This window comes from Poromitra crassiceps, assembly GCF_964638095.1.
Source record: "Poromitra crassiceps genome assembly, chromosome: 28".
Taxonomy (NCBI): Eukaryota; Metazoa; Chordata; class Actinopteri; order Beryciformes; family Melamphaidae; genus Poromitra; species Poromitra crassiceps.
Genome location: NC_139651.1, coordinates 9,688,265 through 9,704,384, shown reverse-complemented (window position 1 = coordinate 9,704,384; position 16,120 = coordinate 9,688,265). Strand labels below are relative to the sequence as shown.

At 50.2% G+C, this 16,120-nt stretch overlaps 1 protein-coding gene across 1 annotated transcript in view; it reads right to left on the bottom strand.

The window, feature by feature from the left end:
- LOC310799866 (transcription initiation factor TFIID subunit 4) overlaps nucleotides 1-16,120 on the bottom strand; it is a gene marked incomplete at both ends in the record, with an annotated part of 142,986 nt that overhangs the window by 58,132 nt on the left and 68,734 nt on the right. The window contains 2 exons of the mRNA XM_083662467.1: nucleotides 5,760-5,816; nucleotides 15,607-15,732. Coding sequence (XP_083518593.1) covers nucleotides 5,760-5,816; nucleotides 15,607-15,732 — 183 coding nt within the window. The remainder of the gene's footprint in view (nucleotides 1-5,759; nucleotides 5,817-15,606; nucleotides 15,733-16,120) is intronic.

The following is a 16,120-nucleotide window of genomic DNA, read 5'->3' as shown; positions in this document are numbered from 1 at the left end:
TACTTTTCGTTATTGTTAGCTGTTCGTGTGTATATTTTTGTTTTGTTTTGTTCTGGTCCGCCCGTCCTCGTCCACGTCTCCCTGTTGTCTGATCGTTCCCGTTTTCCCCTCGGCTGCTCAACACGTCCTCACCACTCTCAGGCCTACCCGTCAAGCTGATCGATCATTTCCTCATTCCTCCGCTGTTCAGCACATCTCTGGATTACCCTCTGCTGTTGGATTTATCATTCCCTCTTACTACCTGGACTCCATCTGCTTCGCCCCTCCATGACCGACCCGCTGCGTGCCATTTCCTATCGCTGCCCAGCCGTGCTGCGCTGCGTGACCCACGTCCTGGGAGGCAGCCTTCACTACCTCGCCATTTCGTGGGCTCCCGCCACCTCCGCTAGCCATCTCTGCAGGTGAGTGATTGCCACCCCGCTTTCCCTCACTGCTGCTGGAGCTGGTCTGTCACCATGGCACGGCTGGGCTGCCCCGCCGCACGGGCTCGGTCTTGGGCCAGCACCATCAATCCTCACACCAACAACAACAACAACTGCAACACCATTCTCCCCGGATTACTGTCACCTCTCCTCATATCATCTCTTCCCGGATTACTGTCACCTCTCCTCATATCATACCTCCATCTTCGACTCTCACTACAGCTCCTCCTATCTCTTCCCCCTGGATTATTTTTATTTCTACTTTTTCCACCTGGACCCTTATTTTTTCCACCTACCCCCCAACTTCCACGATCTCTCCCCCGCCTCACCTACTCTGCTGCCAACCTTCACTTTCTTAACAACAACCACCGCCTCTCCACTCCTGCTTTCACCGCCGCCAGCAAATCTAACATTCTCCGCCGCCGCCGCTACATCCACCATGGACCCCGCCATAACCGCAACCGGACCCTACACTACTCTGCTGACACTAACATTCCCTCACTCTGGACTAACTCCCGCCCCCCTGTCAATACCACCTGCCGCTTTGCTAACCCCAACAACCTCCGCTCTCTCCCCCCTGCTCCCCCTGCTCCCAAATCCATCTCCCTTGCCCTGCTGAACACTCGCTCTCTCTCCAACAAATCACCCATCATATCCGAACTCATCCTGGACAATAACATCGATCTTATCCTCCTCACTGAAACATGGCAACAGCCCCTGGACTTCTACTCTCTCAATCAGGCAACCCCCCCCAACTATAGTTACATCGCCAAGCCCCGCCTCTCTGGGCGTGGGGGGGGTCTCGCCGTTCTCCATAAACAATCCCTACCCATCAACGAACTCAACCTCAACCTCCCATCCATGTCCTCCTTTGAACACCTTGCCTTCTCTCTTCCCTACTCCATCACTGCCCTTCTTCTTTACCGTCCCCCCAAGCCCCACCCCTCTTTTCTGTCCGACCTCTCTGAACTCCTCACCATCGCTTCTTCTCTTTCCTCCCGCCTTCTTCTCACCGGTGACCTGAACATCCACGTAGACCAACCCGACTCCCCTCTGACATCTGACTTCCTCTCTCTCCTCGACTGTTTTCACCTCACCCAGCACATCAACTTCCCCACCCACACCAAAGGCCACATTCTTGACCTAGTCTGCTCTTCCTCTCTACCCATCTCTAACCCTCACCCTCTCCTTTTCCCTCTCTCTGACCACCACTGCATTCTCTTCTCTGCTCCCCTGCCCCTCCCCCGCCGCCCCAACAAACGCACCATCTCCTTCCGTAACATCAAATCCATCGACCTACCCACTCTCTCCCAGACTATATCCTCTGCCCTCCCCCCCCCTGACTCCGCCCCCTCCTCCCCTGATGACTATGCCACCCTCCTCAATTCTGCACTCACCGACTCCCTTGACTCCCTGGCCCCCCTGAAAACCTCCACAGTCTCATTCACCTCCTCCTCCCCCTGGTTCACCCCCCAACTCCGCACGATGAAACAGACCGGCCGGCAACTGGAACGACTTCACCAGAAAACCCACCTCACTGTCCACGCCGAACTCCTCAAACAGCACCTCTCCTCCTACCGTGATGCACTCCTAGCCGCCAAATCTGCCCACTTCTCCACCCTCATCAACACCACCAACAGGAACCCCCGCACTCTCTTCTCCACTGTCAAAAAGCTCCTCCAACCCCCGGACAATAACACACTCTCCTCCCCTGAACTCTGCAACTCATTTCTCCACGCCTTCAACAGCAAAATCTCCAGAATCCACTCCTCCCTGACTGCCTCCATCGCCAACCCCTCCGCCCCTCCTCCCCCCACTATCACCTTCCCTCCCCCTGACCTCCCCCCTCCCCCCCCCCTCGCTGCCTTCTCCCCTGTTGACTCCTCCCTCATCACCGACATCATCACCGCCTCCAAGTCTACCACCTGCTCCCTCGACCCCCTCCCCACCCCCCTGACCAAGGCCTGCCTCCCCGCCCTCATCCCCCACCTCACTGCCCTTTTCAATCAGTCACTCTCCCAAGGTCACGTCCCCTCTGTCTACAAACTCGCCGCTGTCACCCCCATCCTCAAAAAACCCACCCTCGACCCTGCTAACCTCTCCAATTACCGCCCCATCTCCAACCTACCATTCCTCTCCAAAACCCTCGAGCGCATCGTCTCCACCCAACTTCACTCCCACCTTCACTCCCACAACCTCTACGAACCCCTACAGTCTGGCTTCCGTCCCCACCACAGCACCGAAACCGCCCTCTCCAAAGTCATCAATGACCTCCTCACCTCCGCTGACTCTGGTGCCCTCAGCATCCTAGTTCTACTCGATCTGAGCGCAGCCTTTGATACTGTGAACCACTCCATCCTCCTCCAAAGGCTGCGCCAACTGGGTGTTGAGGGCACCGCACTGGACTGGCTCACCTCATACCTCACCGACAGACAACAATTCATCTCCCTCTCCGGTCATTCCTCCACCCTCTCCTCTGTTTTGCAGGGGGTCCCCCAGGGCTCAGTCCTCGGCCCCCTGCTCTTCCTCTGTTACATACTCCCCCTTGGTCACATCATCCGTCAATTCAACCTGGACTTCCACTGCTACGCTGACGACACTCAGCTCTACATCACCACCAAATCCCTCCAGAACCCACCCCTCACCCACATCGAAAACTGCATATCCGCAATAAAAACCTGGCTAACCCACAACTTCCTCCAACTCAACAGCGACAAAACTGAACTCCTCCTCATTGGCACCAAATCCACCCTCAATAAAACCGGACCCATCACCCTCACCATTGACGACTCCATCATCACTCCCTCCCCCCTGGCACGCAACCTTGGTTTCATCCTGGACCCCACCCTCTCCTTCGATCCCCATGTCAGCTCCGTTGTTAAAACCTCATACTTTCATCTCCGCAACATCGCTAAAATCAGACACTGCCTCTCCCCCCCTGCTGCTCAATCCCTCATCCATGCCTTCATCTCCTCCCGCCTTGATTATTGCAACTCCCTCCTCACTGGCATCACCTCCCGTTCCCTCCATAGACTCCAGATGGTACAAAACTCAGCTGCTCGCCTGCTCACTCACACCCGGTCCCGCGATCACATCACCCCTGTCCTCCACTCTCTCCACTGGCTCCCCGTTAAGCAACGCATTGACTTCAAATTACTCCTCCTCACCTTCAAAGCCCTCCACAGCCTAGCCCCCCCCTACCTGACTGACCTCCTCATCCCCCATCGCCCCTCCCGTACACTCCGATCCTCTTCTACTGCCACCCTCACCATCCCCCCATCCAGACTCAAAACCTTCGGCGACCGTGCTTTCTCCCGCGCTGCACCCCGACTTTGGAACTCCCTCCCCCAGACCGTCCGAGACTCTCCCTCACTCCCCACTTTCAAAACCCGACTCAAAACCTACCTGTTCTCCCAAGCCTACAACCTCCCCTACCCCTGACCACCTCCTCCAAACCATAGCTCCAAACCATCACCCATCCCCCCCCCTCTTCCTCCCTCCTGTTATCTTCCTCCCCTCTGCTTCTCCATACTACCTGCCCTGTTCCCTGTAACTGTTGCCTGTTACTTGTATCTGTTGCCTGTTTTGTTCCCTGTTGCTTGTCTCTTGTTCTCTGTTAAGCGTCTTTGGGTCTGGAAAAGCGCTATATAAAATAAATGAATTATTATTATTATTATATATCGGATTTACCGTATTTACGAGTTGCGAGCACATGAACGGCCCCTTCAATGTCGTATTTACCAGTGGGCGTTTCGGAGATTTCGATGCTACACGAGTTTCCGACATTGTGACGTTGCATGAGGATTCAGGACTACAACAATGGCGGGAAGTATGGAGTCCGTGGCACCAATTGACTGTAAAAAGTGATATATTTTGTTATTCTGTTCATAGTTATCATTTATTTTTAGTATAGTTGCACATTATGGCCTATGTAGCTACCATAATGACCCACTACTTGCTTTTAGTAAGAAAACAGCAGCCACGAGAAAACAAGCGTCCATGTTTGTTGCTCTTTCTGACCATGAGCACTTGAACGGGGTCCTGTCGTAACGACCACGTCACCCCTGGTAAATCCCATATATCAGTCCATCTTTTGATCGTGGGATGAGATAGATCCCTTTGAAAATGGTGGTCGAAATCTACGGAGCGTTATTTATCCCCCTTCCCGTCAAGCTAGCATGACATGGTTGGTAGCAATGGATGCCTAATACCCTGTTCAAGACAACTCGGACCGCCGGAAAAAATGGGCTCCGACCTGTAAAAAGTGAATTGAACGGTCGTTCAGGCCAGAATTACAGCTCGGAAATTCGGGTATCATCCAGAGCTCCGGTTTCTCCGAGTTGACGTCACAGCCACATCAAAATGGCTACTTGCATCGTTAATGATAATCACAGAATTATTATAAAGACGTTTGTTGACGTTTTAACACACAAGTTGAGTTCTTAATTATGTAATGTTAACGTTTCATATGTGTTTGTATCATCTGTGTTTCGCTCTGTGTGAAATTCAGCATTCAGCATGTTCGGTTAGCATTGTTCGCTAGTAGGTAGCTACCATGCTAACGCGGGTTGCTATAGCAACAGTTTGGGCTTTCCCCCCGAGCGGGAGGTGCAGCGTGAACGCAAATCTGTCCAGGGCGGAGGTTCCGTGTTGAAACCTCCGGCGGCCCGAGTTGTCATGAATGCGGTATTAGGTCATCTAGTTATGACCTATGACATGGGAAAGTTCACTCCGGCTTTAAAACGCCCGCTACAGCCTCTGGAAGACTGCAACGGGAGAACATACCAATCGACGGGGGAGCACAGTGGGGAAAAAGGGTTCAAAATCCCACGAAAATCAGAATCAGAATCAGAATCAGGAGTTTTGGCAGGTATGTGTCGCACCCTGGTGGTCGTTCCTCTGCGCCCGCAAACCCCACCCACCCCCCTCTGCATTAGAGTCTAGTCTTACAACATTCGACTACTAGATTCAAGAACGCATTAACAGCAATATTAATGCAGGATTTATGCAGAATAAACACACGATGGTGGACTTATTGAACGGCAGCAAGGCAGGGCACAGTGAACAGCAGTGATTCCAAATCCAAACCGGTGGCAGGAGGAGAGGAGCGAGCAGAAGATGAAAAAGAACCAGAAAAAGGAGGAGGGTACCAAATCACTTTCCATCCACACACACGGCCATCAATCGGACGCGAATAATTCCTCAAACTTTTTCCAGACTTTTTTTTTTTTTTTGAGTCGGACTTTTAAATGGCATTACATATGTAGCCAGGCATGAAAAATTAATACGCTGGAGTCTTGGAAATGTCAAGGGTAATGATCTCGGGCGGCAGCTTACCTCCTTAGCTTTCTGTTTCAGTCGAGCTTGCTCTGGGTCCTCTTGCCTGGAGCGACTCTGTGGAGTTAAGGGGAGGGGAGAGGGGGGGGGGACACAGGTTAACAGCTGGTTTAAGGAGCCCACCCCCCCCCTCAACCCGCCCACCCCTCCCCTCGCCTCATCTGTTGCGGCCGCTGCAAAAATAGTGCAAAATGGGAACAGGATACAGGGGTGTCAAGGACATCGTATTAGAATTCAGAGAAGTGCAATGGAGCGCCCCCCGGGGGGCAGTGGCCTTTAAACCCGCTCCAAATCCAGCCCTAAATAAGCCGCTGGAGGGGGGTTCTAATCAAAAGAGGTTATTAAAAATTCTGCACGAGCCAGCATACACACACACACACACACACAGACAGGCGCACACGCACGCACACACACACACACAGACAAGCGCACGCACACGCACACGCACACACACACAGGGCAAGAGATGTTGCAGAGTTTCAGTGGCAGTGGCAGTGTATGTGTCACTTGTGAGCCAGTGTGTGTATCCGTTGCTTTGTGTGTGTGTGTGTATGTGTGTGTGTGTGCCGTTGCTTTGTGTGTGTGTGTGTATGTGTGTGTGTGCCGTTGCTTTGTGTGTGTGTGTGTATGTGTGTGTGTGTGTTTGTGTGTGTGTATCTGTGTGTGTGTGTGTGTGTGTGTGTGTGTGTGTGTGTGTATGTGTGTGTGTGTATGTGTGTGTGTGTATGTGTGTCCCTGGCGTAACAACACAGCACTTCTATTTTAATCAGGAGCTGGGATCTGGGTGAATGTACTTGTCCCTGGGAATCCTTCACCACACAGCCAAATGTGCGGGTGACCACTGCAGGCGATACTGGCAGTTTATCGCACTGTGGGCTAACTGAATATAATTATTTTGTGAGCGTGGACACGATCTTGATATTTATATTATCCGTTTAATTTTTTGGCAAGTTTTTTCTTTTGGCAACTGGCCAAGTATCTTCACCCTCTTGAAGAGCGTCAGTCCTCGATGTGGTTGAGTAGCTCTCTTCATGTATGCATATCAAACACATGTCATGGAGAACAAACACACTCAAAGCAATCAGGTCCATGTTCCTTCTCACTTTCTTTCCCATCCTGAAACCAAAACAATCACACTGAGTGCTGAACCTTGTTGCATCCAAAGTGAGGCTTCCCACTCCCCTCCTCTTCCTCCTCTTCACTCTCTGTCTTACAGACAGACAGACGCTCCTCCTGGCCCCTCCCCTCCTCCTCCTCCTCACTCTGTCTTACAGACAGACGCTCCTCCTGGCCCCTCCCCTCCTCCTCCTCACTCTCTGTCTTACAGACAGACAGACGCTCCTCCTGGCCCCTCCCCTCCTCCTCACTCTCTGTCTTACAGACAGACAGACGCTCCTCCTGGCCCCTCCCCTCCTCCTCACTCTGTCTTACAGACAGACGCTCCTCCTGGCCCCTCCCCTCCTCCTCACTCTCTGTCTTACAGACAGACGCTCCTCCTGGCCCCTCCCCTCCTCCTCCTCACTCTCTGTCTTACAGACAGACGCTCCTCCTGGCCCCTCCCCTCCTCCTCACTCTCTGTCTTACAGACAGACGCTCCTCCTGGCCCCTCCTCCTCCTCACTCTCTGTCTTACAGACAGACAGACGCTCCTCCTGGCCCCTCCCCTCCTCCTCACTCTCTGTCTTACAGACAGACACTCCTCCTGGCCCCTCCCCTCCTCCTCACTCTCTGTCTTACAGACAGACGCTCCTCCTGGCCCCTCCCCTCCTCCTCACTCTCTGTCTTACAGACAGACAGACACTCCTCCTGGCCCCTCCTCCTCCTCACTCTCTGTCTTACAGACAGACAGACACTCCTCCTGGCCCCTCCCCTCCTCCTCACTCTCTGTCTTACAGACAGACAGACACTCCTCCTGGCCCCTCCCCTCCTCCTCCTCCTCACTCTGTCTTACAGACAGACAGACGATCCTCCTGGCCCCTCCCCTCCTCCTCCTCACTCTCTGTCTTACAGACAGACAGACGCTCCTCCTGGCCCCTCCTCCTCCTCACTCTCTGTCTTACAGACAGACAGACACTCCTCCTGGCCCCTCCCCTCCTCCTCACTCTCTGTCTTACAGACAGACAGACACTCCTCCTGGCCCCTCCCCTCCTCCTCACTCTGTCTTACAGACAGACAGACGATCCTCCTGGCCCCTCCCCTCCTCCTCCTCACTCTCTGTCTTAAGCCTTTGGCATACTCTTCGCGCCCAGCCAAGCGCATAGGGCGCACGGCGATTTTGACGTCATCGCACGGGGCGTGTCGGGGGGCGAGGCCTGAGCGCCGCGCGGCGCGTCCATGGAGATTTTTCTATCAGCGCGTCGGGTTTTGCTGCCTGTGCCTGTGAGATCTCCATGCTAGGCTATCAGCGGATATCTGCTGTGATTGAGTCCTCACCGTCCTCATCATCGTAAAGTCGCCTTCGAAGCATGACGTTCGATTATAACGAACTAGTTGTGTGGCTTAGCCTTCCCAAATGTTGAGGGTCGTTTTTTAGAATTGAATACATAGAATTGGGAACGTTACATTCAATTTCATTCAGACTGCCTGGCACTAGTGGCCGCCATTTTCCCCTGGAGCTTCCACAGGAGGAGGGGGGTGGGAGGAGCGAGCTGCGCACTGACTATGTTCTGTTTTGGCCCACGCAGAGTGCGCGCGCCCTCCGTGGAGTAGAGCTGTCGCGATTCCTCGAGTACCTCGAATAACTCGAATAATTAAAATGATCGAGGCCAATATGATTCGCCTCGACACGGCATTTAGAGATTAGAGGCTGTTTCTCACGGACGCTTACTGGTGTGGCACAGCGCTCTTCCGGTGTAAACACGCGAGGACACATGATCGCAGACAGACCAGAGAGCAGCTACTGTATAGCGAGCGGACCCCGCAAAATGGAACGAGGCGGCGGAGAAAGCAGACAGGAGGAGCCGGGAAGGGAAGAACCAGGGCCGAAAAAGCGACCGAAACTGTCTAAAGTGTGGGATCATTTCACGCTGAAAAAGGACACGAACTCAGTGGTGTGCAAGTACTGTAACGATACTTGCATATCACAACAGTACCTCGTCAATGCTTCAGCACCTGAACCGTAAACATCCAGTCTACGCATCCACCAGCGCATCTATGTCGAGCGGAGCAAGGTAACGTAACGTTAACTATACACAACGCTAATGTAAATGTATGCTAATGATTGCTACTTGATATTAAGACTAGTAGTAGTTGTGCTGCTGGCTTGCCACGTTGCCAATATGACTATTAGTAACTGCATTCACGCTGCATTTTTTTGATGTGGCTTGCCGTTTTCTGAAATACAAATACAAAGCTCAACCTAACCTAAAACGTTAACCTAGCGTTAGCGGCTAATTTAACAGCGTTGTGTGTGTGTGTGTGTGTGTGTGTGTGTGTGTGTGTGTGATCACACTAGCCTGTTGGTGTGTGAGAGAGTGAGTGTGTGTGAGAGAGAAAGAGTGTGTGTGTGGAGAATGTACATTTACACACCCTAGACCGGTCGACTCTGCTCATGATGATTGCAAACAACTATTTAATTTGTGCATTTTAGGCTCCAATTATTACACCACCTGACCTGTTATCTTGCTATTCTGATATTTGTGTCAATAATAGGCAACAGGTCTAGGGTGTGTAAATGCGCATTCTCCAGTTTTGTTATGAACTTACCTAATAAATATCAATATTAATTATTATTTCACCTCTTTTTCAGCGGATCACAGCGTACTATGGACAGCTTTGTAAGGACGGGTCCATCATGTTCAAGTGAAAAGATGAATGGTGCCACTGCCAGTTCTATGCAATTTAAAAATAAAAATGTTGTTTTTTCTAAGAAAGAAACTAATGTAGTTGTTTATTTGAAGAGATTTATCTTATTTTTTGGTGTATATTTACGATAAGCCTTTGAAAACACAAAAAAGGGTTCTTATCCGATTACTCGATTAATCGATGGATTATTCGGTAGAATACTCGATTACTAAAATAATCGATAGTTGCAGCCCTACCGTGGAGCCCCGCCTCCAGCGCGTGCGCGAAGAGTATGCCAGACGCTTTACAGACAGACAGACACTCCTCCTGGCCCCTCCCCTCCTCCTCCTCACTCTCTGTCTTACAGACAGACAGACGCTCCTCCTGGCCCCTCCCCTCCTCCTCCTCACTCTCTGTCTTACAGACAGACGCTCCTCCTGGCCCCTCCCCTCCTCCTCACTCTCTGTCTTACAGACAGACAGACGCTCCTCCTGGCCCCTCCCCTCCTCCTCACTCTCTGTCTTACAGACAGACAGACGATCCTCCTGGCCCCTCCCCTCCTCCTCCTCACTCTCTGTCTTACAGACAGACGCTCCTCCTGGCCTCCTCCTCGCTAATTGGCTTTAAATATATCAGGCGGTTCACGTACTGGTCGGTATCTCAACTCAAGACTAATGCGTTTGCCCTCCGGTCGGCCGGAGCATCCCTCAAGACTTGAGTCATATTTTAAATGGACGCCATGGAGGGAGGAGGAGAGAGAGAGAGGGGGGGAGGGAGGAGGAGAGGAGAGAGGGGGGGGGGGGGGGGAGAGAGACAGAGGGGGGGGGGGGTATTTTAGTAAGTTCTTATTCAAGAGGTCAAATTAGCAGGAGGAGGCAGGCGGGGAGGGGGAGGGATGGGATGGGGAGGTACAGATGGACTGTTTACAAAGGCCAGCGGTGCCATTGGCATGCTTTACATCTCTTCTGTCAGCTGCTGGCCTGCTTTCCTGCCTTACTGGAGAGAACAGAGGCGAGAGGGGAACCTGCTTTCCTGCCTTACTGGAGAGAACAGAGCAGAGTCCTGCACCGGGTCGGGGTTCCGCGGGGCCCCGCCGGGTACACACACACACACACACACACACACACACACACACACACACACACACACACACACACATATATATGAAGTATATACTTCTACGTTCAGTGCCCTGACTGCGGGCACAAAAAATAAAGAACTAGAACGACCGCAACGCAGACTTATGCCTCCGCCATGAGTTCATTCTGGAGTCCAAATCGCCATTTGAGGCAAATTGGAAGAGATTCCGTCAAGGCGCTCCGGTGATGTTGCGTTACAGAGCTTGGAAATTGGGTGTGTGAGAGGTCACAGTGACCTTGAACTTTGACCACCAAAATGTAATCAGTTCATCCTTGAGTCCAAGTCGATGTTTGAGACAAGTTTGATTAAATTCCGTCAAGGCATTCCTGAGATATCGCGTTAACAAGCTTGAAAATGGCGCTCGAGAGCTCACCTTGACCTTTGACCTTTGACCACCAAAATCTAATCAGATCATCCTTGAGTCTAAGGCGATGTTTGAGGCAAATTTGATGAAATTCCGTCAAGGCATTCGTGAGATATCGCGTTAACAAGCTGGAAATGGCGTTTGAGAGGTCACAGTGACCTTGACCTTTGACTTTTGACCACCAAAATGTAATCAGTTCATCCTTGAGTCCAAGTCGATGTTTGAGACAAGTTTGATTAAATTCCGTCAAGGCATTCCTGAGATATCGCGTTAACAAGCTTGAAAATGGCGTTCAAGAGGTCACAGTGACCTTGACCTTTGACTACCAAAATCTAATCAGTTCATCCTTGAGTCCAAGTCGATGTTTGAGACAAGTTTGATTAAATTCCGTCAAGGCATTCCTGAGATATCGCGTTAACAAGCTTGAAAATGGCGTTCGAGAGGTCACAGTGACCTTGACCTTTGACCTTTGACCACCAAAATCTAATCAGATCATCCTTGAGCCTAAGTGAATGTTTAAGGCGAATCTGATGAAATTCCGTCCAAGCGTTCCTCAGATATCGCGTTAACAAGCTTGAAAATGGCGTTCGAGAGGTCACAGTGACCTTGACCTTTGACCTTTGACCACCAAAATCTAATCAGATCATCCTTGAGCCTAAGTGAATGTTTAAGGCGAATCTGATGAAATTCCGTCCAAGCGTTCCTCAGATATCGCGTTAACAAGCTTGAAAATGGCGTTCGAGAGGTCACAGTGACCTTGACCTTTGACCTTTGACCACCAAAATCTAATCAGATCATCCTTGAGCCTAAGTGAATGTTCAAGGCGAATCTGATTAAATTCCGTCCAAGCGTTCCTCAGATATCGCGTTAACAAGCTTGAAAATGGCGTTCGAGAGGTCACAGTGACCTTGACCTTTGACCTTTGACCACCAAAATCTAATCAGATCATCCTTGAGCCTAAGTGAATGTTTAAGGCGAATCTGATGAAATTCCGTCCAGGCGTTCCTCAGATATCGCGTTAACAAACATCGTACGGACGGACGGACAGCCGTACATACGTACGGACGGACAACCCGGATCCATAATGCCTCCGCCTGGCTATCGCCGGCGGAGGCATAAAAAAGCAGGCCAAGCCTGGAGGGAATACTCCTGCTGCTTCCGATGGGCCAGTCAGGGCCTGCTCATCGATAATGATTTAATTTTCAAACTTCCCCATGAACCAAAAAAGCCATGGTAACAGGGCCAAAAAGCCATGGTAACAGGGCCAAAAAGCCATGGTAACAGGGCCAAAAAGCCGTGGTAACAGGGCCAAAAAGCCATGGTAACAGAGCCAAAAAGCCATGGTAACAGGGCCAAAAAGCCATGGTAACAGAGCCAAAAAGCCATGGTAACAGGGCCAAAAAGCCATGGTAACAGGGCCAAAAAGCCATGGTAACAGGGCCAAAAAGCCATGGTAACAGGGCCAAAAAGCCATGGTAACAGGGCCAAAAAGCCATGGTAACAGGGCCAAAAAGCCATGGTAACAGAGCCAAAAAGCCATGGTAACAGGGCCAAAAAGCCATGGTAACAGGGCCAAAAAGCCATGGTAACAGGGCCAAAAAGCCATGGTAACAGGGCCAAAAAGCCATGGTAACAGGGCCAAAAAGCCATGGTAACAGGGCCAAAAAGCCGTGGTAACAGGGCCAAAAAGCCATGGTAAAAAGCCATGGTAACAGGGCCAAAAAACCATGGTAACAGGGCCAAAAAGCCTGTGGAAGTCAAAGTATCCTCAATGAGTCTCTTGAAATTGAAAAAAGCCCTGGATTAAGAAGCCCTTCCAACAAGAACTTGGAGAGAATAGAAAAAGTTCTTCACTAATCCATCCCGTTAATGAAGAGAGCTTTTCGCAATAAAAAAAAAAATTACATCATCCAACCAAGCAGAACTGTGAGCTGACAGAAGGGGGTCTAAAAACCTGCAAAAACTAGCAATTTCCTTTTTTAACAACGCAGTTTACATTGTGCTTTTACTGCTGAGGCGATCTCTTTTTTCACCAGCGAGAAGAAGGAGCTTCTCTGGCCATGAGTCCGTCCTCCTGAAAGGAAAGGCCGGCAGGTCATGAGGTTTGTGTGGCCGGTGTTCATCAGGGAGGATTGTCTAATATCCTGCATGGCAGGGCCGGAGTGTAATAATGCAATTAAGACTGCGAGGTGTTACCGCAATGAGAATCTTTACTGTGGGACATTGGCTCCATTCAAAATTAATTAAATTAACCTAGCATTCCGCTAATGTTGCGCCGCGGGGCATTTTCATTTGCAAAAGATTCCCTTCTCTTTTATTTTTTTTTGGTCAGTGGTGAGCTTTCTAAATTTCAGGACTTTTTATTTTTATTTTATATTATGCTGTCTGTGATCAATGACAGACTTGTCTGATCTACTGTAAGAGGCACAGAGACCCTTCATGTACGGGGGGTCAAAGGTTAGAAGAACAGAGCAGCCAGGTAGCAGCTCAGGGATTGGTTAATCCATGCTTTTAAAACGTTCACATTTGATCCTCTGAGTGCAGATGATCCTGCCATAACGAGGCATCCATCAACTGGATACAAGTGATACACACCTACTCTTAGAAAACAACTGATCTGAACAAATACTAGTTTTTTTTTAAAGGATTGCACTTTGGTCAACAGGATGATAGAAATTCTATTTTTCTAATAATTAAATCTATATATGAGAGGACCCACTTTTTTATATATTGAAGGTACTCTTTGGTTTGGTATGTTGCTTGAATAAAAAATGTGTTTCAAGGCACAAAATTAGAAAGTAATCCAAAGAAAATATGAAAGCAAAGTCTAACGTGTTTTCGGCCATGCTATGGCTTTCAATAAGGAGTAGCGCTCACTGCTATGGTGTTTCTGCACAGCTCTTCTCAGAGATCACCTCACCTGTCAAGTACCTGTCCTGTACTGTGATATCTTACCTCACCTGTCAAGTACCTGTCCTGTACTGTGACGTACCTGTCCTGTACTGTGACATCTTACCTCACCTGTCAAGTACCTGTCCTTACCTCACCTGTCAAGTACCTGTCCTGTACTGTGACATCTTACCTCACCTGTCAAGTACCTGTCCTTACCTCACCTGTCAAGTACCTGTCCTGTACTGTGACATCTTACCTCACCTGTCAAGTACCTGTCCTTACCTCACCTGTCAAGTACCTGTCCTGTATTGTGATGTCTTACCTCACCAGTCAAGTACCTGTCCTTACCTCACCTGTCAAGTACCTGTCCTGTATTGTGATGTCTTACCTCACCAGTCAAGTACCTGTCCTGTACTGTGACATCTTACCTCACCTGTCAAGTACCTGTCCTGTATTGTGATGTCTTACCTCACCTGTCAAGTACCTGTCCTGTACTGTGACATCTTACCTCACCTGTCAAGTACCTGTCCTGTACTGTGACGTCTTTTTCCACGGATTTCCTGTCAATTCAGTTTGAGTTTCTGTAAGTGGCGCTCTTTTCTTTCAGTTAGGGTGGCTGGCTATCGCTGCTCATGTGAACTACTTCTATTCTACTCTACTAATATTCTATTATTAATATTCTAAATGTATTATACTAACTTCTATTTAGTCCAAACAAACCGGGGAAAAAAAAGTTTTCCGTGCAGCAGAGGAATTTCCCTGAGAAAGACCTACCAGCAGACACCGGGTGTGTTTAGAACAGCAAATCTAAAAGCGTTCAGCAACCGGGGGAAAAGTTGAATCACCAGATAGATTTATGGATTATTACTTTAAATAGGAAAGTGAATAAAAACTGAAAGCAACAATCTCCTGCTTGGCCTCTGAGACTTGAATCAGTTTCCTCTCTGTTCTACCTGAGCTGTCAGGGCGTTGGGGTATTGCAGGGGGGTTGCATGGTGGTCTCCCCCCTCTCCCCTCGCTGTGTGTCCGGGGAGGGGGGGGGGGACCAGGACAGAGGAGGCCCCGGGCCAGGAGCCTGGGAGGACACAGGGAGGTCACTTCATCCACTGGTGTCACACTCTAATTCATCTGTCAGGGTGGGAGCAACATGCGCAAGTGCACACACACACAGTACACACACACACACACACACACACTCTGGAGCACACACACACACACACCAAAACGTATACGTACACACAACAGTAAACATACAGCAAAATCACACACACATACATACACACACTTTGCAGCACACAAACGTTCACCGACACACACTTATGCAGGCATGCATTCAGCAAAACACACACACACACACACACACACACACACACACACACACACACACGGTGCAGTAGGCACCAACACCACAACATGTACATAGAAACACATGTGAAGACACGCATACAGCGAAACACACACACACTCTCGCACATACATACACACAAAAGAGCACACACTGTTGCACTGGGATGTCCCAAAACACACACACACACACACACACACACACACACAGTCACACACACACACAGTCACACACACACACACACACACACACACACACACACACACACACACACACACACACACACACACACACACACACACACAGCAGGTGAGAGTAACTTACTTTAGCAGCTTTCAGCAGGATCTCCCTCTCCTGCTCGTCCTTCCTCTGCTTCTCGAGTCTCTCCAGCTGCTCAAAGAAGCGGAGCTGAGAGCGAACGTCTGCAGACTGATCATGATGCTCATCATCCTGACAGACAGACAGAGAGAGAGAGAGACAGAGAGAGACACACACACACACACACACACACACACACACACAGACAGACACACACACAGAGACATACAGACAGAAAATCATTACAACCAGTGCAGTGCCCGTTCCCCCCATTCACCACCCGGTGGGCACTCCCCCCCCCCCCCCCCCACACTGCACTCATCCCCCACACATCAGGTCCCCCTAAGCGCACTCCCCAAGTTTGTGGAATGGAAGTGAAACAAAGAAGATCCAGTCTGCTGTTCCTCCACTGCAGGGAAACTACAATTTTATGTTTGTGCATGCTGAGTCATTTTTATACCGTGTTACTTCCTGAATTTTAGACACAAAATGGCCGATTCGGGTGTAATGTGAAAGAGGC